The sequence below is a fragment of the Nomascus leucogenys genome, chromosome X, assembly GCF_006542625.1.
Source record: "Nomascus leucogenys isolate Asia chromosome X, Asia_NLE_v1, whole genome shotgun sequence".
In the NCBI taxonomy this organism is placed as follows: Eukaryota; Metazoa; Chordata; class Mammalia; order Primates; family Hylobatidae; genus Nomascus; species Nomascus leucogenys.
Genome location: NC_044406.1, coordinates 89,639,401 through 89,665,437, shown reverse-complemented (window position 1 = coordinate 89,665,437; position 26,037 = coordinate 89,639,401). Strand labels below are relative to the sequence as shown.

General features: G+C 41.6%; 3 protein-coding genes across 5 annotated transcripts in view; 1 reads left to right on the top strand and 2 right to left on the bottom strand.

Annotated features, from left to right (window-relative positions):
• Positions 1 to 8,344, bottom strand: part of LOC100601678 (G-protein coupled receptor-associated sorting protein 2) — a 102,037-nt gene extending 93,693 nt beyond the window's left edge. Inside the window, exons 1-4 of the mRNA XM_030807085.1 lie at positions 8,023 to 8,344; positions 6,358 to 6,403; positions 5,889 to 5,986; positions 2,213 to 2,384 (exon numbers count right to left, since the gene is read on the bottom strand). The gene's annotated coding sequence lies outside the window, so the exon portion shown is untranslated. The remainder of the gene's footprint in view (positions 1 to 2,212; positions 2,385 to 5,888; positions 5,987 to 6,357; positions 6,404 to 8,022) is intronic.
• On the bottom strand, positions 3,708 to 8,639 carry ARMCX5 (armadillo repeat containing X-linked 5). Of its 3 annotated transcripts, XM_030807090.1 has the most exons (4): positions 8,298 to 8,521; positions 8,023 to 8,158; positions 6,358 to 6,403; positions 3,708 to 5,986 (listed from the first exon to the last, which is right to left on the bottom strand). In XM_030807090.1, the coding sequence occupies exon 4, from the start codon at positions 5,720 to 5,722 to the stop codon at positions 4,049 to 4,051; it is 1,674 nt and encodes a 557-aa protein (XP_030662950.1). In that variant the 5' UTR covers positions 5,723 to 5,986; positions 6,358 to 6,403; positions 8,023 to 8,158; positions 8,298 to 8,521; the 3' UTR covers positions 3,708 to 4,048. The 3 variants fall into 3 exon arrangements, with proteins under 3 accessions (XP_030662950.1, XP_030662947.1, XP_030662949.1); XM_030807087.1 differs by having other exon boundaries at positions 8,023 to 8,639; XM_030807089.1 differs by having other exon boundaries at positions 8,011 to 8,355.
• A 58-nt stretch (positions 8,640 to 8,697) lies between these two features.
• TMSB15A (thymosin beta 15a) overlaps positions 8,698 to 26,037 on the top strand; it is a 78,950-nt gene continuing 61,610 nt past the window's right edge. Inside the window, exon 1 of the mRNA XM_030807091.1 lies at positions 8,698 to 8,756. The gene's annotated coding sequence lies outside the window, so the exon portion shown is untranslated. The remainder of the gene's footprint in view (positions 8,757 to 26,037) is intronic.

Below are 26,037 nucleotides of genomic sequence, written 5' to 3'. Positions count from 1 at the left end.
TGTATTGCTTAACCATGTGGATACACTCTGAGAAATGTGTCCTTAGGCATTTTCACCATTGTAAGACTATCATAGATTCAGATTTTCCTAAGACCTTCTAAAAGAAGAAGCGCAAAAAAGCTCTTCTACTTAGAAGAAGAAAAGTACTACTTACAAATACCTAGATGGTATAGCCTACTACATACCTAAGCTGCATAGTATAGCCTATTGCTCCTAGGCTACACACCTGTATAGCACGTTATAGTATTGAATAATGCAGGCAATTGTAAGACAGTGGTAATTACTCATGTATCTAATCATATAAAAGGTAGAGCAAAAATTTGGTATTATATTCTTACGGGACCACTGTCATACATGCAGTCCATCATTGACTGAAACATTGTGTAGAACACGACTACACAAGGAGCTCAAACAACTAAACAACAAAAACACAAATAATTCAATTTAAAATTGGCAAATTATCTGAATAGGCATTTCTCAAAAGAAGACATACAAGTGGCCAAAAATTATATGAAAAAACACTCAACATCGCTAATCATCAGGGAAATGCAAATCAAAACCACAATGAGATATCATCACAACCCAGTTAGAATGGCTATTGTCAAAAAGACCAAAAAAATAACAAATGCTGGTATGGATGCTGAGAAAATGGAACTCTTATACATTGTTGGTGGGAATGTAAATTAGTACAGCCATTATGGAAAACAGCATGGAGATTTCTCAATAAACTAAAAATAGAACTACCATATGATCCAGCAATCTTACTGCTGGGTATGTATCAAAAAGAAAGGATATCAGTATATCAAAGAGATATCTGCACTGTCATGTTTATCACAGCACTATTCACAATAGCCAAGATATGGAATCAATATAAGTATCCATAAACAGATGCAAGGATAAAAAATGTGCTATATATACACAACAGACCACTATTCAGCCATAACAATGAAAGAAATCCTGTCATTGGTGGAAACATGGATGAACCTGGAGGACATTATATGAAATAAGCCAGGCACAGAAAGATAAATACCACATATTATCATTCACATGTGGAAGCTAAAAAAGCTCATCTCACAGAAGTAGAGTGTAGAATAGTGGTTACTATTAGGATGGTGCAAAAGTAATTGTGTTTTTTTTCAATTAAAAGTTAAGAGAATATAGGGAAAGGAATGGGGAGGGAAAGGTTGGTTAACAGATACAAAATTACAGCAAGATAGGAGGAATAAGTTCTAATGATCTATATAGCAATGTAGGGTGACTATAGTTAACAATAAATAATTGTATATTTTCAAATAGTGAGAAAAGATTTTGAATGTTCCCAAAACAAAGAAATGATAAATATTTGAGGTGATAGAAACACTAGTTACTCTGATGTTTAAAACTATACAACTTTTAGAAGAAAACATAGGGGTATCTTTGTGACCTTGAATTTGGTGATGAATTCTTAGGTATGACACCAAAAGCACCAGCAACAAAAGAAAAAAATAGATAAATGGGGCTTCATTGAAATTAAAAACTTTTGCATATCAAATGACATCACCAAAAGTGAAAAAACCTACAGAACAGGAGAAAATATTTGCAAATCATATAGCTAATAAGGGGCATGTATCCAGAATATATATATATTTTAAAACTCCTACAATGCAACAATAACCAAAAACACAATTAAAAACGAGCAAAGAACTTAAACATACATTCTCTAAAAAATATACACAAATGGCCAATAAGCACATAAAAAGATGCTCAACATCATAAGACTTTTGGGAAATGCAAATTAAAACCACAATGATATACTACTTCACACCTCCTAAGATGGCCATTTAAAAAATAATGGAAAATAACAAGTATCAGCATGAATGTGGATAAACTGGAACCCTTGCATATTGCTGACGGGAATGTAAAATGGTACAGGCACTGTGGAAAACAGCTTGGTAATTCCTCAAAAAGCTAAACAAATCATACAACCCAGCAATTCCACGTCTAGGTATATACCCAAAAGAATTTAAATCAGGGACTCAAACAGATACTTGTACTCCAATGTTCACTGCAGCAATATTCATACCAGCCAAAAGATGGAAACAACCTAAGTGTCCATCAACAGATGACACCTCATGAACAATCTAGGAGATGACTTCGCATCCCACAATTCCCATCCAAGGAGAGACCATCAACTTTGTGCTTTGACACAAATACATACACACCCCACACTCACCCTTCTCTTTAGCTGATGTTGGAAAATTCCATAGCCATCAACTGATTAAGTGTGTGCTCCACAGGGCATTTGAGACACAGAATTATTTCCAAAGGGTCTGGTCCAATTGTATTTTGATGATCTCCAACACTGAGAGTAGTACCCACAGCTGGTATTACAGGCTACAGGAGTTCTGTGGATTAAAAAATGTTATAAAGAACTTCAAAAATCATCTAAATTGAAGTTTCACATTGCAAAAAATTTACCTTGCTTGTTTCCCTTAATGCACAAGTGTAGCTAACTGTGCTTCATTTAAACTTTTAGATGTACCACAATAGATTCACAACTGATCCTAGTAGAAATTAAACTAGAGATAGCTATTAAAAGTAGGGATCCATTACACCATATTGAGATTTTCCACTTTAGACTTTCCCCTAAATGCATAAAAAGTTAGGAGAGGAAGGTCAACAGAAAGACCATTTGTATACTGATCCTAATATTTATATTTCCCAATTCTGGGCAATAAAGTAACAGTAAAAGAGGCAGGGGGTAGAACAGGCAAAGGTGACCCCAAAATCCTAAACTATACATTGTCATTCTATTCCACAAACCCTTGCAGAGAACCTAGCTTTAGTTAAGAATAAACAGGACAAGCTTAGTATAGACAACATGGCTTCAGCTCTATAAACTATGCAAATAGACAGAACAGTGGGTTTTATGGGAATTAATTTCTTCCTAACTACACACTTCTAAAGGAATTTGGTATCCTGTGGCTATGCCATACATAGAGCTGAGCTCTGACCAAAAAGAATCAGCACAAACAAGGGGCTGCTACCAACTGTGGTACAAATCACCAAGTCCAAACATTGGCCAGAAAACAAAGGTAAGGAGTAAACAGTCACCAGGATGAGACAGACGAGATTATCTATCAAGCAGTTTCAGTGGGTAATCCCCAGAAAGACTCTCTTCTGAGGCCCAGGACTTCAGGGGGAGAGAATCGCAGATGAAGCAGTAAATCTGATACCCCTGGATAGGGAGGGAGCTGTTGAAGACACAGTGGGGCTGGGTCCCTTCAGAACCACACTTCCTGTGCAGCTGTCCATGGCTTACTGAATAGGGGTGAGAACCAGGAATCTTCTTGGGGTTAAAAAGCTTCAAGGCATCCTGATGAGATATTTTATGTGAAAAGCTGAGCACAAGTTCTGGAACTGAGACTACAATGAAAGCATCTGTGTTCCCTTCCTCCTTACTCCCTTCCCCAGAGCTGCCCAGATAGGGCTTCATTCCTCATTTGAAGCCCTATCAGTAGGAGCCTACGGACAGCTAATAGCACAGTCCTGTCTTCTTGCACAGAGTGATTCTACTCCTTAAGTATGTCAAAACTAAATAATCTGTCAATGTGAACTTGTTTTGTTTGTGCTCCACTACAGACACACAGGTAGTGTTCTTCACCATCTTTATGCTCTCTGTGCTTTATCCCCCCAGACTAGATTTCAACTGAAGAACTAGGACAATATTTTCACCAGTTTTAGCATGCAACTTTATTAACAACATGTAAATAAAATCTCAAAAGAATACACTTGTATCAATATAAAGCACAGAAGTATAGCTTACTCAGGATGAATAGATTCATTATCAGGTCACGTTGCAGAAATACTAAAAATATCTCAATTTATATTATATAACACAATAAAAATCAGCACATGTTCAGGATCTCAAGATTAATTGGTATCCATAAAATTGCCTCCCTCAATCAACATGGAAAACATAAGTATTGAATTTATAATTACAATATGCATTGGTTTCATATTGCAACTCCAAAAAACTGTTTGAGGCTTTATGAGAACAGAGGGGTATTCAGAGTTTGAGTATTAATCGTATGACTTTATCTCTCACTTCAGGATCACTGTGCTCTGCTAAGTCTTGGAGTTTCTGACCAAACTGTTTTGCTTCCTGGAATATTGAAATAAGCTCAGATTTAGTGAACTTTTCCTTGGTAAACAGCTTTGCCTTTGTTTTGAACTGAAAATTTATATTCTCAAATATTTCAATAATATTAAGAATATTGCCCTTTGACTCATTCTTGTTAAAGGGTGCAACCAATGATGACAGTACTTTGGCACTTACCAATTCTCTTGTATTGGCGTGATTTTTAGACAAACACGAAAACACTTTTAAAACATAAAACTTGGTTTTGACACTTCCCTTGTTTAACAAGGTGAGGAAATCTGGAATATAACGGGTAATCACATAGTGATCTTCAAATTTTATGCTCAAGTGCCCTAGTAATTTCAGTCCAGCCAGCTGCACAGGGGAGTTCAAGGGGCAAGAGATTATGCCTTTACAAACTTGATGTATATATGACTCCCCTGATTTTGGTTCTTCGGAAGACTCAGAGCTGTCATCCACCATACTTAAAGCTCTAGGGTGTTCTTTAACATTGGGATTATTGACCAAGTTTTCAATCATAACAGTAATACCTACATCATGAATTATATCTTGAGTAAATGGATAAGCAGGACTGATGCCCATTATCATTGTAGCTATTTCATGAATGAAAGGATCCTTAGTTAACTTAAGGAGGGCAACAAGTTTATCAAACTCTTTAGGCTCTAAACTAAAGCCACGTGATTTGCAGTGGCAGGCCTTCGGATTAGGCCCATACTTTTCCCTTTGCCTAATCTGTTTTTTGATCTCAGCTAAGGTCTGGTAATAAGGCCCATGATAAGGTGGGATCTTGGTCAAAGGTCGAATCCCCAGAGGAGTTTCAATCAAGGTCTCAACCAGGGTCCAGTTTCCTTCTGGAGGCAAGGATTGCTCCCCTCCTTCAACTGGAACTAGGACAATATACCTGGCCCTTGACCATGCTATTACCTTTTGTTTTATAGTAAGTGTGGGTTTGTGTGTGGGCTTAGGCTTTTCCTGGATCTTAGGTAGGGGCTTATAAACTTGAAGAGAGGTCTCTTCAGGCCAGAACCAGGACCCTACACTAGGCTCTTCTCCAGTCCAGAACCAGGAGCATGTATTTTCTTCATCCTCATCACTGGATTTCATCCCAATGCTGGCCTCTTCCCTTCTGTCAGGTCTGGACCCGGTATTGGCCTTATCATGTGACTTGGCATAGGACCTAATATTTGCCTCAATGACAGCAACAACCTTGACTTCAGACTTGGTTACAGTACTGACCCTAGACATAGGCATGGCCTTTGACTTGGTTTGTGGCACTATACTGCGTTCTGCCAGGGGTTTTGTCTTAGTCTCAACCATGACTCTAGTCTTAGTTGTATCTTCCACCTTGATCACTTCCCTTGTCACAGCCATAGCCTCCCTGCAGGTCACTGTATGTGTCCCGGTCATTGCTTCATCACCAGCTTTGGCCTGGGTCACTGATTCTGTTTTCAGTTCTGCCTCAGCCACTGCCTTGGCCTGAGTTTTACCATTCACTCTAGCAGCGGCAGGACCACTGATTCCATCTTGCAGGCCAGCCTCAGCCTTTCCTCTAGCCCTTGCTTCTGTCCCAGAGTCAACCATGTTCCAAGTTTAAGGCAAGAACAAGTTATATACCCCCACCCCTGTCTCAGCCTTGACTGAAGTTCTGTCCCGGTTGGTGTTTTCATACAAAGTCCAGTAGTCACTCTGTCCCCTTTCCAACTACAGGCTCTGCCAGTGATATAGAAAACATGCAGAGGAAGCTCACTCAAGGTAGGGAAGGATGGCTGTGCATGGGCCCAGCCCTGTGGAGGGTGGTGGTCTTCAGCCACTCCAAGGCCACCAGATCTGCCACTGAAGTAGGACCTAGGGGTGGAGGAAGGAAATGGGGCTTTGAGTCTCTTCCAACTTTTTTCTCCTTATGCTGATCAGCACAGGGAGACAGGAGAATATGGAGATTCAGTGCTAGGTGAGAGAGGTAGATAATTAGCAAGCTCTCTCTCCCTTTATTTCACCCACTCCCTACACTTCCAAGTGCTATCAACCTTCTTTCCAGTCACCAAACAGGAGCATAAGGAGTAGGAAAACTGGATGAGAAGCTGAAGAATCCCTTTAGTGGTTCTTGACCCCTGCTGGAGCCAAAGCAGCTCTCCACTACTCCATCCTACAGGTCTACCCAGGCAATCCCCACACTCATACCAACCTGCACTGATCTGGAGTAACTTTCTCCTCCTTACCTTGCTTCCAATGGTGACAAGCCCTACAGCAGATCTACAGGCAGACCTATGGACAAATAAACAAACAGGAGAATGTGGAAACTGATCTCCTGGTGACAGACCTTGGTCCCTGGCCCCTATTCTTGCCTTTCCAGATACATTTTGTCTAGTGTTTCCCTCCTCCTAGTCCCCTCTCCCCCACTGCTTCGTTTCAGTGCTATTCCTCCTCCTCTTTCCTATTGCCCACCATCTTCCTCTTCAGTGAATGCCCTAGAATGTCCCTCGTTCAGATTAGACTAGGTTCAAGCATGAGAGCAGGACAAGCAAGTGGAGAGTGGGAAAGGCAGGTCTTAGTATTCTGTACCCCCACAACTTACCAAGACTCCCAACTAAATCAGCAGCAGCAGGGGGTGGGGCAGATGGGAATAATTGGTAAAATGACAAAACAGAAGAGATGGAATTCTCTAGTCGAAGTTGCCCCCCTGTCCCTGTACCTTTACACCAACCTTAACAGATACAGGGCAATTTTCTCTTCTTCGTAATTTCCTAGTTTTAAGTTGGGTGACCATTTTACAAAACTTCACAACTGACAGTTCCACAGACCTGGGGACAGAGCTACCTACAGGGATTCACAGAAACAGAGACCAATAAATGAAGACACAGGAGTCAGTTGAGGCTGTCTTTGGTAGAGACCAGCACCTAGGACACAGATTCTTTCTGGATATAGGTACCTGTTTGGCAAACATTTTCTATCTCCCCTTTTCCTCCCACTCCTAAATCTCCAAGCCCCTCTGTTCTATTCTCAAAGTCTGACAATTCCTATACAGAGACAACTCAAACATCCCTACAAGGTAGCAGTAGTGGTGTTAGTAGGGACGAAATGCCTAGATAAATCACGGAGGCTGGGAAAAAAATGAAAAGTATTTATTTCCGTATTTCATCTGGGTTCCTATGTTTCCTTCCTCTCTCCCAAAGCCTATCATTTTCTGCAACATAATGCAGGTAAGGGAGGACATGTTAGGAAAGCTGGCAGAGAGTTCTGGAGGCTCCCTTACACTCCTGCCTACTCTAATCTTAGCCATCTACCACCTCCAAGTACTGCCTCCCAAGTACTGCCCACTCTGTAAAAACCAGGCCAATTTTCTTTTCCTTCTCCTCTCCCCTTGAGGTCTGCTGTCCCCTACAGATCTTTACAGAAACATAGAGTGCTGCAAACTTAGGAACAGATCTACACATAAAAACGCATGATATACGCCCAAAGAACAAATGAAAAGACAGAGAGAGAGACGTGGTTATTAATGGTCAGACCAGTAACCAAGACATGAGACCCTTTTCGAATCCAGAGCCTTGATTATCAAACATTTACAACCTCTTTTTACATTCTCTCCCTCTCAGGGGTCCCCAGACAACTGTCCTCGCCTGTGGAAGTAGCCCTCTCTTCCTCATCTAGTCTGCCTTTTCCCTGCTAGAAGCTGCAATCTTTTTCTTCCCAAGCACGGTCTGAGGTGAACCGAGTGTATGCAAATCAAGCTAGCAAAAGGTAGATCATTTTTTTAATTGTTGTGTGCCATTCCAATTACCCATCTCTCTCTCCTCACCGCCCGCCTCCCATGACGAGGTCGCGTATCCAGTGTTCACCTCTGATATCCACATCCGCCCCCAAGCGATGCCCACCTTCTCACTGACCTTCTCTGCTTGGATCAGAGGCAGTTTTCTTATTTCCTTGCCTCGAGGTGCTGTGTCATACAGCAGCAGGAACAGACAGTCAGACACAAGGACTCGAGGCAATGGCGGCGGCTGTGTATGGGGATTGACCCGGCACCTGGGACTCAAGACGAGATAACCGCTTTATCAGATTAAAGACTGCGAGTGGCAAACTGTTGTCACTTTTGGTATTCTTTTCTCCTTCCTGTTCCCAGGGCTCCTCAGATCCTCGCACGTAGTTACCATTTAACATCTACCTTTTCCTCCGCAGTCCAGGTTCTTCCACGTCCGGGTTACCCACAACGGCAGTGGGAGGAGCTAGAGCGCAGTTTACGGGGATCCGGCTTATGGAAGCGGAGTGATATCAGGCTTTGTCTAGCGCCGCGACTCTTCTTGTCGGAGGGCTCTCCGTCGTGTACCCTGTGGCCGCTTCAGGTATTGGAATGCGCAGGGGCGATTTCCGGATATAGGGAAAACGGCGCTGGAACAAGAGAGGCAGACAAATACCAGAGTGTTTCTGTATTAGTTCCCCTTTTGCGGGAGCTCCCCCCACCAAGCCTACCATTCTTTCCTGAACTGAAATGCGCACGGGTTTCCAGCTGTGGTGTCAGGAAATCTCTTCTGACCTGACAGGCGGAAGTGTTCCAGTCTTTCGAAGTTCATCTCTCCAAACACAGAGGCCCACTGAAACGAGCGGTCTCGGGGTGGAGCCCAAGGTAGGAAAGTCGGCAAAGAGAGTCAAGACTGAGATAGGAGGATACATACTAATCGATTCCACAAATTTTGCGTTCCTTCGAGCCCCCCCTCCCAGCCTTTAATTTTCATTTTCTTTTCTTTTCTTTTTTTTTAAGTTCTGGGATACATGTGCAGGATGTGCATGTTTGTTAAATAGGCAAACGTGTGCCATGGTGGCTTGCTGCACCAATCAACCTATGACCTAGGTATTAAGCCTGGCATGCATTAGCTATTTTTCCTAAGGCTTTCCCTCACCACCCCCCGCCAACTCCTGACAGGTCCCAGTGTGTGTTTTTCCCCTCCCTGTGTACATGTGTTCTTATTGTTCAGCTTCCACTTATAAGTGAGAACATGCAGTATTTGTTTTCTGTTGCTGCATTAGTTTGCTGAGGATAATGGCTTCCAGCTCGATCCATGTCCCTACAAAGGACATGATCTCATTCTTTATTATGGCTGCATGGTATTTCATGGTGTATATGTACCACATTTTCTTAATCCTATCATTGATGGGTATTTGGGTTGATTCCACGTCTTTGCTATTGTGAATAGTGTGGCAATGAATATACGTGTGCATGTATCTTTGTAATAGAATGATTTATATTCCTTTGGGTATATACCCAGTAATGGAATTGCTGGGTCAAATGGTATTTCTGGTTCTAGATATTTGAGGAATTACCGTCTTCCACAATGGTTGAACTAATTTACATTCCCACCAACAGTGTAAAAGCGTTCCCATTTCTCCGCAACTTTCCCAGCATCTCTTGTTTCTTAACTTTTTAATAATTGCCATTGTGACTGGTGTGAGATGGTATCTCATTGTGACTTTGATTTGCATTTCTCTAATCAGTGATGTTGAGCTTTTTTCCATGTGTTTTTTGGCCACATAAATGTCTTCTTTTGAGAAGTGTCTGTTCATGTCCTTTGCCCACTTTTTAATGGGGTTGTTTGTTTTTTTCTTGTAAATGTAAGTTCCTTGTAGATTCTGGATATTAGACCTTTGTCAGATAGGTAGACTGCAAAAATTTTCTCTTCTGTAGGTTACCTGTTCACTCTGATGATAGTTTCTTTTTCTGTGCAGAAGCTCTTTAGTTTAATTAGATCCCATTTGTCAAATTTTGCTTTTGTTGCAATTGCTTTTGGCAATTTGCCTGTGCCTGTGTCCTGAATGCTATTGCCTAAATTTTCTTCCAGGGTTTTTATAGTTTTGGGTTTGACATTTAAGTCTTTAATCCATCTTGAGTTAAATTTTGTATAAGGTGTAAGCAAGGGGTCAAGTTTCAGTTTTCTACATATGGCTAGCCAGTTTTCCCAACACCATTTATTAAATAGGTAATCCTTTCCCCATTGCTTGTTTTTGTCAGGTTTGTCGAAGATCAAATAGCTGTATATGTGCAGTCTTATTTCTGAGCTCTCTATTCTGTTCGACTGGTCTATGTGTCTATTTTTGTACCAGAACCATGCTGTTCTACAAGGTTACTGTAGCCTTGTAGTATAGTTTGAACTCAGGTAGTGTGATGCCTCCAGCTTTGTTCTTTTTACTTAGGATTGTCTTGGCTATACGAGCTCTTTTTTGGCTCTGCGTGAATTTTAAAATAGTTTCTTCTAATTCTGTGAGAAATGTCAATGGTAGTTTGATGGGAATAGCATTGAATCTATAAATTACTTTGGGCAGTATGGCCATTTTCACGATATTGATTCTTCCTATCCATGAGCATGGAATGTTTTTCTATCTGCTTGTTTCCTCTTTGATTTCCTTGAGCAGAGGTTTGTAGTTCTCCTTGAGTAATGATCTTACTGCTGAAGTATGTCTATCAACTGTTAAAATTTTAAAATCATCATTCATTTTCATAATAACTGCTGTTTTATGACTTATGTAATTATCTTAGGAACATTTCAGACATTTGAAAGATCCAAAGGAGAAAAGGTATCTTATATACACCTTAAAAAATGAGGATATCAGAGAATAACCTAAGTATTTTATTAGCGCCAGGCTTCATTTCTCTTTTTTGGGTGGCAGGCGCTATGAACAGTAAGTTGAAGCATGGAGAAAAAAAAAATGCCCTTGCTCCAAGATTTTTACTTGGCCTTCAACTTTTAGCCAGAAAGTCCACTGGAGATTCAAGTTGATTTTTATTGTTAAAGGAATACCCATACTTCTAATCTTACATTCCACCAAAAAGAAAAGTGACTTAATGTTTTCTCTAAGTACACCTCACGGCATTGCTTGAGAGCTGAAAGATCCAACACATGTTAGCAATTGTTAGTAGCAATTTTAGGTACTTAATTATCCATTCACTATTAATCACTTGATGCATATTCTTCAGATTGTTTCTCTTTCTATAATGTATTCTCATGTATCAAAACACTCCAATGTATAAACACGTAAAATACATTTCTTTGCAAAATTGTGATTACCTTCTATGTAATATATTACCTTACCTCTTTTCCTTATTGTGATATCTCTGGATTTTTATTTGCCATTTCATTTGGTTGAGCACATTTTCAAATATTTATTGTATATTTACATAGTTCTTTGTGCATTCTGTTGTTATTATTTGCCAATTTCTCTATTTGTTAAGAGATCTTTATATGCCAAGCATACTAACCCCATGTCTTCAACATAGGTCATAAATATTTTCCTACACCTTTTTTGTGTGTATGTATGTATGTATGTATATATGTGTGCATATATATATATATATGCACTTATAAATAATTTATATGCTATTTATGCGCAATTTGTGTATGCTATATATGGAGAAAGCTATACCAAAGACATTAATATGTAGTTATATGTGTATAAAGCCATATGTATATATACATATATCTCTATACGTAAGACATTTCAAATTTTATAGTTTCTTAATTTTAAAATGTAGTATAGTTCGCTATTTAAGAGCAAATACAAACAATATACGTAAGGACATTGGAAGTCTATTGAAAGTCCACATGATGGGATAGAAAAATATTGGGATGTTTAGTATTTCCAGGGCTTGAGTCCCTGAAAAGTAATTCACATTATTTTTTCTCTGAGGAAAGTCACTTCTCCTAACACTTGATATGAGTCATGGTAATAAAAATGGTAGGATCAAGGGAGATAAAAAATGTATAATACCTGGAATATAGTATTTCTAAAAGTTTTAATACCCTACCCCTTACTTCAGTTTTTCTATGTCAACAACCTGTGTTTCTGCCTGAATGACACAGCACCTCAGGGACTAGTCATTACCCATGACCCCCAACACCTAGGCCTCTTGGTACAGGGAGCAGGATTTCACCTACACCATCATTATTTTCATCATCGATAGAGTTGTTAAGTTAGTGAGGGCCACATCTTGGATTTGAACATGATGATATGAGCAGTATGACATGGCTTTAGGGCCAGTACTCTTAACCACTGCACCACAGAACCTCTGTCTCAGAGATACAATGATCGCCAGAATCAATGAGCATTTATGTGGTCACTCTCAACATCCCCTGTGGCCTATGTGCTGTGAAATATCAAGATAACCACTGAACAAGGTCTAGGTCTGTGTGGAAGTTATGATGACCTCTGTAAAACTACATTAATGCATAAAAAAGAAGGGAAGCCTCACTGGAGATATCAGAGTCTCCTTGAAGAGGAGCTGTACCCAGAACAATGGGCAGGACTTATGGTGGCTGGATGGGTGAAAGGGAGAGGGAGTCTAGTATGACTGGAGTGAAGACTGGGGTCCTCTCAGGTGAATAGACAGGGCTCAGAGATAACTGATTGGACACTACAGGGGTCTGAGGTCATCCCGGTGTAGGACCAATTAAGGAAAGAACACATTGGTTCCTACAGGATGCTACATAGTTCCTTTACACAATGAATTGGCACAAATACTAGTAAGAAGAAAAGTGCCCACATATCTGCCAGTCATTCATGGCGGCAGAGAAGAACCAGGAGCACTGAGAGTAGTAAAGATAAGTTGATGTGCAGTTTCCTAAACCTTCATTAATAGGAAGTGGATTTCAAAGGAAATTGTTTATAGTTAATCAAACCTGTCCCTCTGAAAATTATATACTCCCCTTAAATTTTCTCTGACTCTAAGTTTCATGGACTCCCATCTACCAGCGAGTTTTTGCTGCATTCTGGAGTCATATTCTCAACCAGAGCACTCTCCTCATGTGTTAATACTTGCTCTTTACTTTCATTTGTTTTATCTCTGTATCCTACCAGAGATTATTCAGAGGCTTTTCCCCTCCCTTGTAGCCTCAACTCCTTTCATCAGCTCAGTGAGTTGTATCACAACACAGACTGCTTTGACAAGCTTAGGCAAAATTTAACACTCACTATCAATATCTTTTACATATTTCTTTTTTGCACTTATTATTCAGAGTTTAGATCTGACTACCAGATAGAACTGTGGTTGCTGGCCAAAGACATTGTGGAGATAATTCCCTGATGCCATAGACACATATCTGTGAATGAGGGTTTTGCTACTTTTTCTAGGTATTCATTTTGCTATTGTTCAGAGTTCTTGACCAAGCTCAGTCATGTTCTATCCACACAGAATTTGCTATTCAGATGCTACCAAGCCATTTAGAAATGACATTTTCAAACTGGGACGCCTGGGATAATATCTATCCATTCATTCATTTATCCCTGTGAAAAAATTATGATTGTTTGACTGTTTCCATTGACAAGGCTATCAAGTTCTACTGGTGATTGAGAATCACTCCAAGAACTTGCCCCCTCTTGAAGACAGGAATCATTATCCTCTCACAAAACAAGAGAAGAGGTTCAAGACACCAAAACATTGAATAATTCTTTCTGTTTTTCTTCTTTTTTTAAAAAAACTGTAGCTTTACAAAAAATGTCTCAAAAATTCCCATGGTCTGGAAAATGTATGTATGTGGTGGGGCAAAATTAATATAGGAATGTCATAAAGAGCAATATTATTTCAAGTAATATGGGAAGAAAAAGTATGTTATTTTCTCCTTCCATGCTTTTCGAGGTCTTATTTATTTTGCCCAAAATACATAATTCTTTAGAATCTCTGCTTCAATGTGTAATCACACATGTGGCTGTGTACATAAATTATGTTTACATTCTCTGAGGGTAAATTAATATAGGGGATCTTGGGTGATGTATTAGACCCAGGGAAAGGAGTGTGCAGAGAGTATGGGAGAGAGGATCACACAAAGAAGCTGAGAAGTTTTGGCCAGCCATTATGGGGATGTCATACTGGGAAGTATCCTCTCTGAGGGGCCCTCTCTACAGTTTGAACTTATCAACAGACCTTGATGAGCAGAGATGGAAGCAGGTCACCCATATTGGTGTGGCCCCAATGGGGCAGCTTTCCTATGAAGGAAATCTCTGTGGCTGGAGTAAGTCCTCTTCACAACTGTTTAAATATGAGACAGAGAAATAGGGACTGGCTGAGCCTTAGAGCTAATGTAGGCATTGTCATGCTGCCTGGCACACAGCATGGCACATTCTTGTCTTTCAGCATGTGTTTATGAATGAATGAAGGTGACTGCTGGGTTTAGTCTGTGAGTGAGTACCCACATCCTCATGGGATGTGGGCAGCTGCAAGTAAGCAGGGTCTGAGTACTTCTGTTCTCTGGGCACTGGAGGCCATACACTCAAGAGGTAAACAGCAGTATCATTCAAGAGGTTTCAGCCATGCCTTCCCCACTGGAAAACATAAACAGGCCCCATAGGATGGTTTGAACTATTAGAACTAATAAACAAGTTCAACAGGGTGGTAATATACAAGATAAATATGCAAACATCAATTCATTTCTATACACTTGTGATGAACAATCTGAAAATATAATTTATAAAACAATTCCATTTATAATACCATTAAGAATAAAACATTTGGAGATAAATTTAACCAATAATAGATAACTTGTATACTTAAAACTATAAAATATCATTGAAAGAAATAAAATGAAATCTAAACAAACGAGAGAAAATTTCCTGTTCATGGATCTGAAGACAATATTATTAAGATGGCATTATGCCCCAATTTTATGTACAGATTCCACACAACCCGTATCAAAATACCATTTCACTTCTTTTCTGAAAATGACAAGTTCATTCTAAAATCCAAATAAAATGCATGGATTCAGAATAGCCAAAACAATCATGGAAAATAAAAAGTTGGAGGAATTCAATTTCCCAATTTTAAAACTTACTACAAAGCTACATTTATCATGATGGTGGTATTGGTAAAAAGACAGACATATAGATGTCTGTTGGAGTACGGTTGAGAATCCAGAAATAAACCTATATATTTATGGTTATCTGATATAAGAAATGAGTGCCAATACCATTTAGTGGAGGAAATTGGTGTGTTGTCTTCAAATGGTGTAGGGACAACTGACTATCCACATGCAAATATACAAAAATTGGCCGGGCGCAGTAGCTCACGCCTGTAATCCCAGCACTTTGGGAGGCCGAGATGGGTGGATCATCTGAGCTCAGGAGTTGGAGACCAGCCTGGCCAACATGGCGAAACCCCATCTCTACTAAAAATACAAAAATTAATGGGGCGTGGTGGTGTGTGCCTGTAATCCCAGCTAGTCGGGAGGCTGAGGCAGGAGAATTGCTTGAACCTGGGAGGTGGAGGTTGCAGTGAGCCCAGATTGCACCACTGCACTCCAGCCTGGGCCACAGAGTGAGGCTCTGTCTCAAATATATATACATATATATAAATTAATTCAAAATGATCAAAGATCTAAAAGTAAGAGATAAACTCTAAAAGTCTTGGAAACAAAAGTCATCTTTGTGACTTTGAATTAAGAAATGGTTTAGTTTTTATGACAACAAAAATATAAGTAACAAAATAAAAAGTACATAAATTGGCATTTATCAAAATAAAAGCTTTTATGCTTCAAAGGATACCATCAAGGTGAAAAGGCAACCAACCCACGGAATTGGAGAACATTTTTGCAAATCATATGTATTAAAAGGAAATTGTATATGGAATATATAAATAAATGCTTACAACTCAAAAGTTATAAGACACCTGAACTTAAAATGGACAAAAGAACTGGATAGACATTTTTCCAAAGGAGATATACAAATGGCCAATAAACAGATGAAAAGATACTCAACATCATTAGCCATTAGGGAAATACAAATCAACACTACAATAAGATACCACTTCACACCCACTAGGATGTCTATAATAAAAATAGTAAGTGTTGGCAAGGATGTGGAGAAACTACAAACTTCATACATTGCTGGTGGGGATATAAAATGGTGCAGCCACTTTTGAAAATGGTCTAACAGGTATTCACATCGTTAAACATAGCGTTATCATATAATCCAGCAATTCCACTCCTAGTCATGTACACAGAAATGAAAACATATATCCACACAAAAACTTGTGCATGAATTTTCATAGCAACATTATTCATAATAGCCAAAAATTTAAAACAACTTGAATGTCCACCAACTTATGAATGGATAAAGGTGGTATATTCATACAATGGACTATCATTCAGCATAAAAATAAATGAAGTACTGATACATGCTCCAACATGGATGAATCTTGAAAACATGCTAACTTTAAGAACCCAGTCACAAATGACATATTTTATATAATTTCACTTATGTGAAATGTCCATAATAGGCAAATCTATACAAACAAAATGTATATTAGTGATTGCCTAGAGCTCAGAGGTATGGGGAGATTGGGGTGACAGTTAAGAGAAGTATGGTTTCTTTCAGAGGTGACTAAAATGTTGTAGAATTGGTTGTGTTGACTAATGCAGAATTCTGTGAAAATACTAAAACCCATTGCATTATACATTTTAAATGGATGAGTTGTATGATATGTGAGTTATATTGAAATAAACCTGTTAAAACATATTTGAAGAGATGATGTCCCCAAACATCCCAAATTGGATGAAAAATGCTAACCTAAATATCTAAGAATCTCAACTAACTGTAAATAGAATAAAGAGTAAGAGATGTTAGCACATCACGAACTGTTGAAAACCAAAGACAGCAAACCCGGAAGGCAGTAAGACAAAATGGAATCATCAAATACAAGAAAGTCACAATAATATTATAGCTGATTTGTCATCAGAAACAATGCAGGCCAGAAAACAAAGGGATGACTGTCAAGGCGCAGAAAGAAAGAAAAAAATGTCAAGCCAAAATTGCATATCTATTAGGCTGGTGCAAAAGTAATTGAGTTTTTTGCCATTAAAAGTAATGAACATTAAAAGTAAAAAACTGCAATTACTTTCACACCAACCTAATAGTAAAACCATACTTCAAAACTGAGAGTGTGAAAAAAGATATTCCCAGGTAAACAAAGACTGAAAGAATTCATTGCTAGTAGTCCTGTCTTTACAAGAAATACTAAGGAAATTTTTGCAGGCTAAAATGAAATAACACCAAATGCTAATATGAATCTATACAATGAAATAATGAGGACTGGTAAAGATAATTACATAGGTAAATGTAACAGTACATATATATGTATTATTTCTCTCTTCTTAAAAATATTTTCGTTGATGCTAATAGATATACATAGTTTGAAGGTACATGTGATAACAATACATTCATATAATTTGCAAAGATCATATCAGTGTACTTGGGATATCCATCACCTTAAATATTTGTCTTTACGTTAAAAACATTTGAATTACTTTCTTCTAGCTATTTTGGAATGTACAATAGATTATTGAAAACTGTAGTTACCCTACTGATGAAACCTTAGGTCTTATTACATGTATCAAATCATGTATTTGCATCCATTGAAGTTCTCTTCATCTCCCTTCCTTCCTATCCTTCCCTGTCTCTGGTAACCACCAATCTACTCTCTATCTCCATGAGATCATTTTTTAGCTTCCACATATGAGTGAGAACAATCAATGTGTTTTTCTGTGCTTGGCTTGTTTCTTTTTTTTTTTTTTTAATTATACTTTAGGTTTTAGGGTACATGTGCACAATGTGCAGGTTTGTTACATATGTATCCATGTGCCATGTTGTTTTGCTGCACCCATTAACTCGTCATTTAGCATTAGGTATATCTCCTAATGCTGTCCCTCCCCCCTTCCCCCCTTCCACAACAGTCCCCGGAGTGTGATGTTCCCCTTCCTGTGTCCATGAGTTCTCATTGTTCAATTCCCACCTATGAGTGAGAACATGCGGTGTTTGGTTTTTTGTCCTTGCGATAGTTTACTGAGAATGATGGTTTCCAGTTTCATCCATGTCCCTACAAAGGACACGAACTCATCATTTTTTATGGCTGCATAGTATTCCATGGTGTATATGTGCCACATTTTCTTAATCCAGTCTATCATTGTTGGACATTTGGGTTGGTTCCAAGTCTTTGCCATTGTGAATAGTGCCGCAATAAACATACGTGTGCATGTGTCTTTATAGCAGCATGATTTATATTCCTTAGGGTATATACCCAGTAATGGGATGTCTGGGTCAAATGGTATTTCTGGTTCTAGATCCCTGAGGAATCGCCACACTGACTTCCACAATGGTTGAACTAGTTTACAGTCCCACCAACAGTGTGAAAGTGTTCCTATTTCTCCACATCCTCTCCAGCACCTGTTGTTTCCTGACTTTTTAATGATGGCCATTCTAACTGGTGTGAGATGGTATCTCATTGTGGTTTTGATTTGCATTTGTCTGATGGCCAGTGATGATGAGCATTTTTTCATGTGTTTTTTGGCTGCATAAATGTCTTCTTTTGAGAAGTGTCTGTTCATGTCCTTCGCCCACTTTTTGATGGGATTGTTTGTTTTTTTCTTGTAAATTTGTTTGAGTTCATTGTAGATTCTGGATATTAGCCATTTGTCAGATGAGTAGGTTGCAAAAATTTTCTCCCATTCTGTAGGTTGCCTGTTCACTCTGATGGTAGTTTCTTTTGCTGTGCAGAAGCTCTTTAGTTTAATGAGATCCCATTTGTCAATTTTGGCTTTTGTTGCCATTGCTTTTGGTGTTTTAGACATGAAGTCCTTGCCCACGCCTATGTCCTGAATGGTATTGCCTAGGTTTTCTTGTAGGATTTTAATGGTTTTAGGTCTAACATGCCAGTCTTTAATCCATCTTGAATTAATTTTTGTATAAGGTGTAAGGAAGGGATCCAGTTTCAGCTTTCTACATATGGCTAGCCAGTTTTCCCAGCACCATTTATTAAATAGGGAATCCTTTCCCCATTTCTTGTTTTTGTCAGGTTTGTCAAAGATCAGATAGTTGTAGAAATGTGGCATCATTTCTGAGGGCTCTGTTCTGTTCCATTGATCTATGTCTCTGTTGTGGTACCAGTACCATGCTGTTTTGGTTACTGTAGCCTTGTAGTATAGTTTGAAGTCAGGTAGCGTGATGCCTCAAGCTTTGTTCTTTTGGCTTAGGATTGACTTGGCGATACGGGATCTTTTTTGGTTCCATATGAACTTTAAAGTAGTTTTTTCCAATTCTATGAAGAAAGTCATTGGTAGCTTGATGGGGATGGCATTGAATCTATAAATTACCTTGGGCAGTATGGCCATTTTCACAATATTGATTCTTCCAACCCATAAGCATGGAATGTTCTTCCATTTGTTTGTATCCTCTTTTATTTCATTGAGCAGTAGTTTGTAGTTCTCCATGAAGAGGTCCTTCACATCTCTTGTAAGTTGGATTCCTAGGTATTCTATTCTCTTTGAAGCAGTTGTGAATGGGAGTTCACTCATGATTTGGCTCTCTGTTTGTTATTGGTGTATAAGAATGCTTGTGATTTTTGCACATTGATTTTGTATCCTGAGACTTTGTTGAAGTTGCTTATCAGCTTGAGGAGATTTTGAGCTGAGACGATGGGGTTTTCTAGATATACAATCATGTCATCTGCAAACAGGGACAATTTGACTTCCTCTTTTCCTAATTGAATACCCTTTATTTCTTTCTCCTGCCTGATTGCCCTGGCTAGAACTTCCAACACTATGTTGAATATGAGTGGTGAGAGAGGGCATCACTGTCTTGTGCCAGTTTTCAGAGGGAATGCTTCCAGTTTTTGTGCATTCAGTATGATATTGGCTGTGGGTTGGTCATAGATAGGTTTTCTTATTTTGAGATAGGTCCCATGAATACCTAATTTATTGAGAGTTTTTAGCATGAAGGGCTGTTGAATTTTGTCAAAGGCCTTTTCTGCATCTATTGAGATAATCATGTGGTTTTTGTCGTTGGTTCTGTTTATATGCTGGATTACGTTTTCTTTTTTTTTTTTGTGGAAGAAATACATTTATTTTCTTTTAACCAAAATAGATGAGAATGAGTCTCTATCCTGCTACCTGGTTTGCTGTTATTATGGTTTGTTCCCCTCTCCAGAATCACGCAAAGGTCCTGGGGTCTCACACAGTGCAAAACATTGAGGTGAGCCCTCTAAACCTTGGTCTGCACAGGTTCTGCTCATACATGTTCTTAAGCTTGCAAATTCAGAAGCGCTGGTCTGTGTGCCCCAGGTACAAGAGACCTTCCCAGGGAGCCTTGGTGACCAGAGCCCAGCATCCCTAGGGACTCCATGCAGCCTTTTCCCTAGGAAGTTCTATCATTTCCAGGTGCTTTGCCACAATCAGGGCAGGATTCTCACCACTCATAGGCCCCATGGACTTTTTTGTCCGCTACTTATCTTTTGGAAAACTACCCCCCACTTTTTTTTGGACTAGAAGGAATTTTATTAATTTTTTTTGCACACAAAACAATAAACATTTTCTAAAAATACATACAAACAAAAAGATGCATATCAAACATATTAGGAAGGTTGCACATGGGAAGACGGGGAACAGAAATGGGGTGTGGGAATTAAAGAAAATAAATGAGAGAGGGACTTTGTATGGATCAATGATGATAACCCAATCCTCTATTTGACAAAGAAGAAGGAGAAGGAAGAGGAAGAAAAAGATTGTGGGATAAAGCATCAGAAAGGGAGGAAAATAGAAAAAATTAGAGTATGACTCCAGGGTAGACCTGTTTTGTTGTCACTGGGTTGGTTGGTTGGTTTGTCTGTTGTATTTTTCATATGTTTCGCCATGTTGGCCAGGCTGGTCTCGAACTCCTAGCCTCAAGTGATCAACCTGCCTCGGCCTCCCAGAGTGCTGGGACTACAGGCATGAGCCACCACGTCCAGCCCCGACATTGCGTCTGGCCTCCGTGGTAGACCTCCCAGACGGGGCGGCCGGGAAGAGGCGCTCCCCACATACCAGACGGGACGGCCGGGCAGAGACGCCCCTCACTTCCCAGGCAGGGTGGCGGCCGGGCAGAGGCGCTCCTCACTTCCCAGACGGGGCGGCCTGGCAGAGGCGCTCCTCACTTCCCAGACTGGGCGACCAGGCAGAGGTGCTCCTCACTTCCCAGACAGGGCAGCCGGGCAGAGGCACTCCTCACTTCTTCCCAGACGGGGCAGCCGGGCAGAGGCGCTCCTCATATCCCAGACGGGGCGGCCGGGCAGAGATGCTCCTCACATCCCAGACGGGGCGGCCGGGCAGAGACGCTCCTCACTTCTTCCCAGACGGGGCGGCCGGGCAGAGGCGCTCCTCACTTCTTCCCAGACGGGGCGGCCGGGCAGAGGCGCTCCTCACTTCCCAGACGGGGCGGCCGTGCAGAGGCGCTCCTCACATCCCAGATGATGGGCGGCCGGGCAGAGGCGCTCCTCACTTCCCAGATGGGGCAGCCGGGCAGAGGCGCTCCTCACTTCTTCCCAGACGGGGTGGCCAGGCAGAGGCGCTCCTCACTTCCCAGACGGGGCGGCCAGGCAGAGGCGCTCCTCACTTCTTCCCAGACGGGGCGGCCAGGCAGAGGCGCTCCTCACTTCCCAGACGGGGCGGCCGGGCAGAGGTGCTTCTCACTTCCCAGACGGGGCAGCTGGGCAGAGGTGCTTCTCACTTCCCAGATGGGGCAGCAGGGCAGAGGTGCTTCTCACTTCCCAGATGGGGCGGCTGGGCAGAGGCACTCCTCACATCCCAGACGATGGGCGGCTGGGCAGAGGCGCTCCTCAATTCCCAGATGGGGCGGCTGGGCAGAGACGCTCCTCACTTCTTCCGGACGGGGCGGCCGGGCAGAGACGCTCCTCACTTCTTCCCAGACGGGGCGGCTGGGCAGAGGCGCTCCTCACTTCTTCCCAGACGGGCCGGCCGGGCAGAGGCGCTCCTCGCTTCCCAGACGGGGCGGCCGTGCAGAGGCGCTCCTCACATCCCAGATGATGGGCGGCCGGGCAGAGGCGCTCCTCATTTCCCAGACGGGGGAGCCGGGCAGAGGTGCTCCTCACTTCTTCCCTGACGGGGCGGCCAGGCAGAGGCGCTCCTCACTTCCCAGATGGGGCGGCCGGGCAGAGGCGCTCCTCACTTCTTCCCAGACGGGGCGGCCAGGCAGAGGCACTCCTCACTTCCCAGACGGGGCAGCCGGGCAGAGGCGCTCCTCACATCCCAGATGATGGGCAGCCGGGCAGAGACGCTCCTCACTTCCCAGACGGGGTGGCCGGGCAGAGACACTCCTCACTTCCCAGACAGGGCGGCCGGGCAGAGGTGCTCCTCACTTCCTAGATGGGGTGGCCGTGCAGAGACGCTCCTCACTTCCTAGACGGGGTGGCAGCTGGGCAGAGGCATTCCTCACTTCCCAGACGATGGGCGGCTGGGCAGAGGCACTCCTCACATCCCAGACGATGGGCGGCCAGGCAGAGATGCTCCCCACCTCCCAGATAGGGCGGCGGCTGGGCAGAGGCTGCAATCCCAGCACCCTGGGAGGCCAAGGCAGGCGGCTGGGAGGCGGAGGCTGCAGCGAGCCAAGACCATGCCACTGCACTCCAGCCCGGGCAACACCGAGCACCGAGTGAGCGAGACTCCATCTGCAGTCCCAGCACCTCGGGAGGCCGAGGCGGGCAGACCACTCCAGGTCAGGAGCTGGAGACCAGCCTGGCCAACATGGCGAAACTGTGCCTCCAGCCAAAGGACAGAAGCCAGGAAGAGGTGGTGGCGCGTGCCCGCAATCCCAGGCAGCCCGCAGGTCAAGGCAGGAGAATCACGGGAGCTGGAGGCAGGGAGTCTGCAGCGTGCCGACTACACTCCAGCTCTGGCAACAGAGGGAAGGAAGGAAGGAAGGAGGGAGGGAGGGAGGGAGGGAGGGAAGGAAGGAAGGAAGGAAGGAAGGAAGCTGGATTACGTTTATTGATTTGCGTATGTTGAACCAGCCTTGCATCCCAGGGACGAAGCCCACTTAACCATGGTGGATAAGCTTTTTGATGTGCTGCTGGATTTGGTTTGCCAGTATTTTATTGAGGATTTTTGCATCAATGTTCATCAGGGATATTGGTCTAAGATTCTCTTTTTTTGTTTTGTCTCTGCCAGGCTTTGGTATCAGGATGATGCTGGCCTCATAAAATGAGTTAGGGAGTATTCCCTCTTTTTCTATTGGTTGGAATAGTTTCAGAAGGAATGCTACCAGCTCCTTCTTGTACCTCCGGTAGAATTTGGCTGTGAATCCATCTGGTCCTGGACTTTTTTTTGGTTGGTAAGCTAGTAATTGTTTCCTCAATTTCAGAGCCTGTTATTGGTCTATTCAGAGATTCAACTTCTTCTTGTTTAGTCTTGGGAGGGTGTATGTGTCGAGGAATTTATCCATTTCTTCAAGATTTTCTAGTTTATTTGCATAGAGGTGTTTATAGTATTCTCTGATGGTAGTTTGTATTTCTGTGGGATCAGTGGTGATATCCCCTTTATCATTTTTTATTGCGTCTATTTGATTCTTCTCTCTTTTCTTCTTTAGTAATCTTGCTAGCAGTCTATCAATTTTGTTGATCTTTTCAAAAAACCAGCGACTGGATTCATTGATTTTTTGAAGGGTTTTTTGTGTCTCTATCTCCTTCAGTTCTGCTCTGATCTTAGTTATTTCTTGCCTCCTACTAGCTTTTGAATGTGTTTGCTCTTGCTTCTTTAGTTCTTTTAATTGTGATGTTAGGGTGTCAATTTTAGATCTTTCCTGCTTTCTCTTGTGGGCATTTAGTGCTATAAATTTCCCTCTACACACTGCTTTGAATGTGTCCCAGAGATTCTGGTGTGTTGTGTCTTTGTTCTCATTGGTTTCAAAGAACATCTTTATTTCTGCCTTCATTTCGTTATGTACCCAGTAGTCATTCAGGAGCAGGTTGTTCAGTTTCCATGTAGTTGAGCGGTTTTGAGTGAGTTTCTTAATCCTGAGTTCTAGTTTGATTGCACCGTGGTCTGAGAGAAATTTTGTTATAATTTCTGTTCTTTTACATTTGCTGAGGCGTGCTTTACTTCCAACTATGTGGTCAATTTTGGAATAGGTGTAGTGTCTTGCTGAGAAGAATGTATATTCTGTTGATTTGGCATGGAGAGTTCTGTAGATGTCTATTAGGTCCACTTGGTGTAGAGCTGAGTTCAATTCCTGTATATCCTTGTTAACTTTCTGTCTCATTGATCTGTCTAATGTTGACAGTGGGGTGTTAAGGTCTCTCATTATTATTGTGTGGGAGTTTAAGTCTCTTTGTAGGTCTCTAAGGACTTGCTTTATGAATCTGGGTGCTCCTGCATTGGGTGCATATATATTTAGGATAGTTAGCTCTTCTTGTTGAATTGATCCCTTTACCATCATGTAATGGCATTCTCTGTCTCTTTTGATCTTTGTTGGTTTAAAGTCTGTTTTATCAGACTAGGATTGCAACCCCTGCCTTTTTTTGTTTTCCATTTGCTTGGTAGATCTTCCTCCATCCCTTTATTTTGAGCCTATGTGTGTCTCTGCACGTGAGATGGGTTTCCTGAGTACAGCACACTGATGGGTCTTGACTCTTTATCCAATTTGCCAGTCTGTGTCTTTCAATGGGAGCATTTAACCCATTTTCATTTAAGGTTAATATTGTTATGTGTGAATCTGATCCTGTCATTATGATGTTAGCTGGTTATTTTCCTCATTAGTTGATGCAGTTTCTTCCTAGCCTCGATGGTCTTTACAATTTGGCATGTTTTTGCAGTGGCTGGTACCGGTTATTCCTTTCCATGTTTAGTGCTTCCTTCAGGAGCTCTTGTAGGGCAGGCCTGGTGGTGACAAAATGTCTCAGCATTTGCTTGTCTGTAAAGGATTTTATTTCTCCTTCACATATGAAGCTTAGTTTGGCTGGATATGACATTCTGGGTTGAAAATTCTTTTCTTTAAGAATGTTGAATGTTGGCCCCCACTCTCTTTTGGCTTGTAGAGTTTCTGCCAAGAGATCAGCTGTTAGTCTGATGGGCTTCCTTTTGTGGGTAACCCGACCTTTCTCTCTGGCTGCCCTTAAGATTTTTTCCTTCATTTCAACTTTGGTGAATCGACAGTTATGCGTCTTGAAGTTGCTCTTCTTGAGGAGTATCTTTGTGGCGTTCTCTGTATTTCCTGAATTTGAATGTTGGCCTGCCTTGCTGGGTCGGGGAAGTTCTCCTGGATAATATCCTGAAAAGTGTTTTCCAACTTGGTTCCATTCTCCCCGTCACTTTCAGGTACACCAATCAGACGTAGATTTGGTCTTTTCACATAGTCCCATGTTTCTTGGAGGCTTTGTTAGTTTCTTTTTATTCTTTTTTCTCTAAATTTCTCTTCTCGTTTTATTTCATTCATTTGATCTTCCATCACTGATACCCTTTCTTCCAGTTGATCAAATTGGCTACTGAAGCTTGTACATTCGTCATGTAGTTCTCGTGCCATGGTTTTCAGCTCCATCAGGTCCTTTAAGGACTTCTTTGCATTGGTTATTCTAGTTAGCCATTTGTCTAATCTTTTTTTGAAGGTTTTTAACTTTTTTGGGGTGGGTTCAAACTTCCTCCTTTAGCTCGGAGAAGTTTGATCGTCTGAAGCCTTCTTCTCTCAACTCATCAAAGTCATTCTCCGTCCAGCTGTGTTCCATTGCTGGTGAGGAGCTGCATTCCTTCGTAGGAGGAGAGGTGGTCTGATTTTAAGAGTTTCCGGTTTTACTGCTCTGTTTTTTCCCCATCTTTGTGGTTTTATCTACCTTTGGTCTTTGATGATGGTGACATACAGATGGGGTTTTGGTGTGGATGTCCTTTCTGTTTGTTAGTTTTCCTTGTAACAGTCAGGACCCTCAGCTGCAGGTCTGTTGGAGTTAGCTGGAGGTCTACTCCAGATGCTGTTTGCCTGGGTATCAGCAGTGGAGGCTGCAGAACAGCATATATTGCTGAACAGCAAATGTTGCTGCCTGATCATTCCTCTGGAAGTTTTGTCTCAGAGGGTTACCTGGTCATGTGAGGTGTCAGTCTGCCCCTACTGTGGGGTGCCTC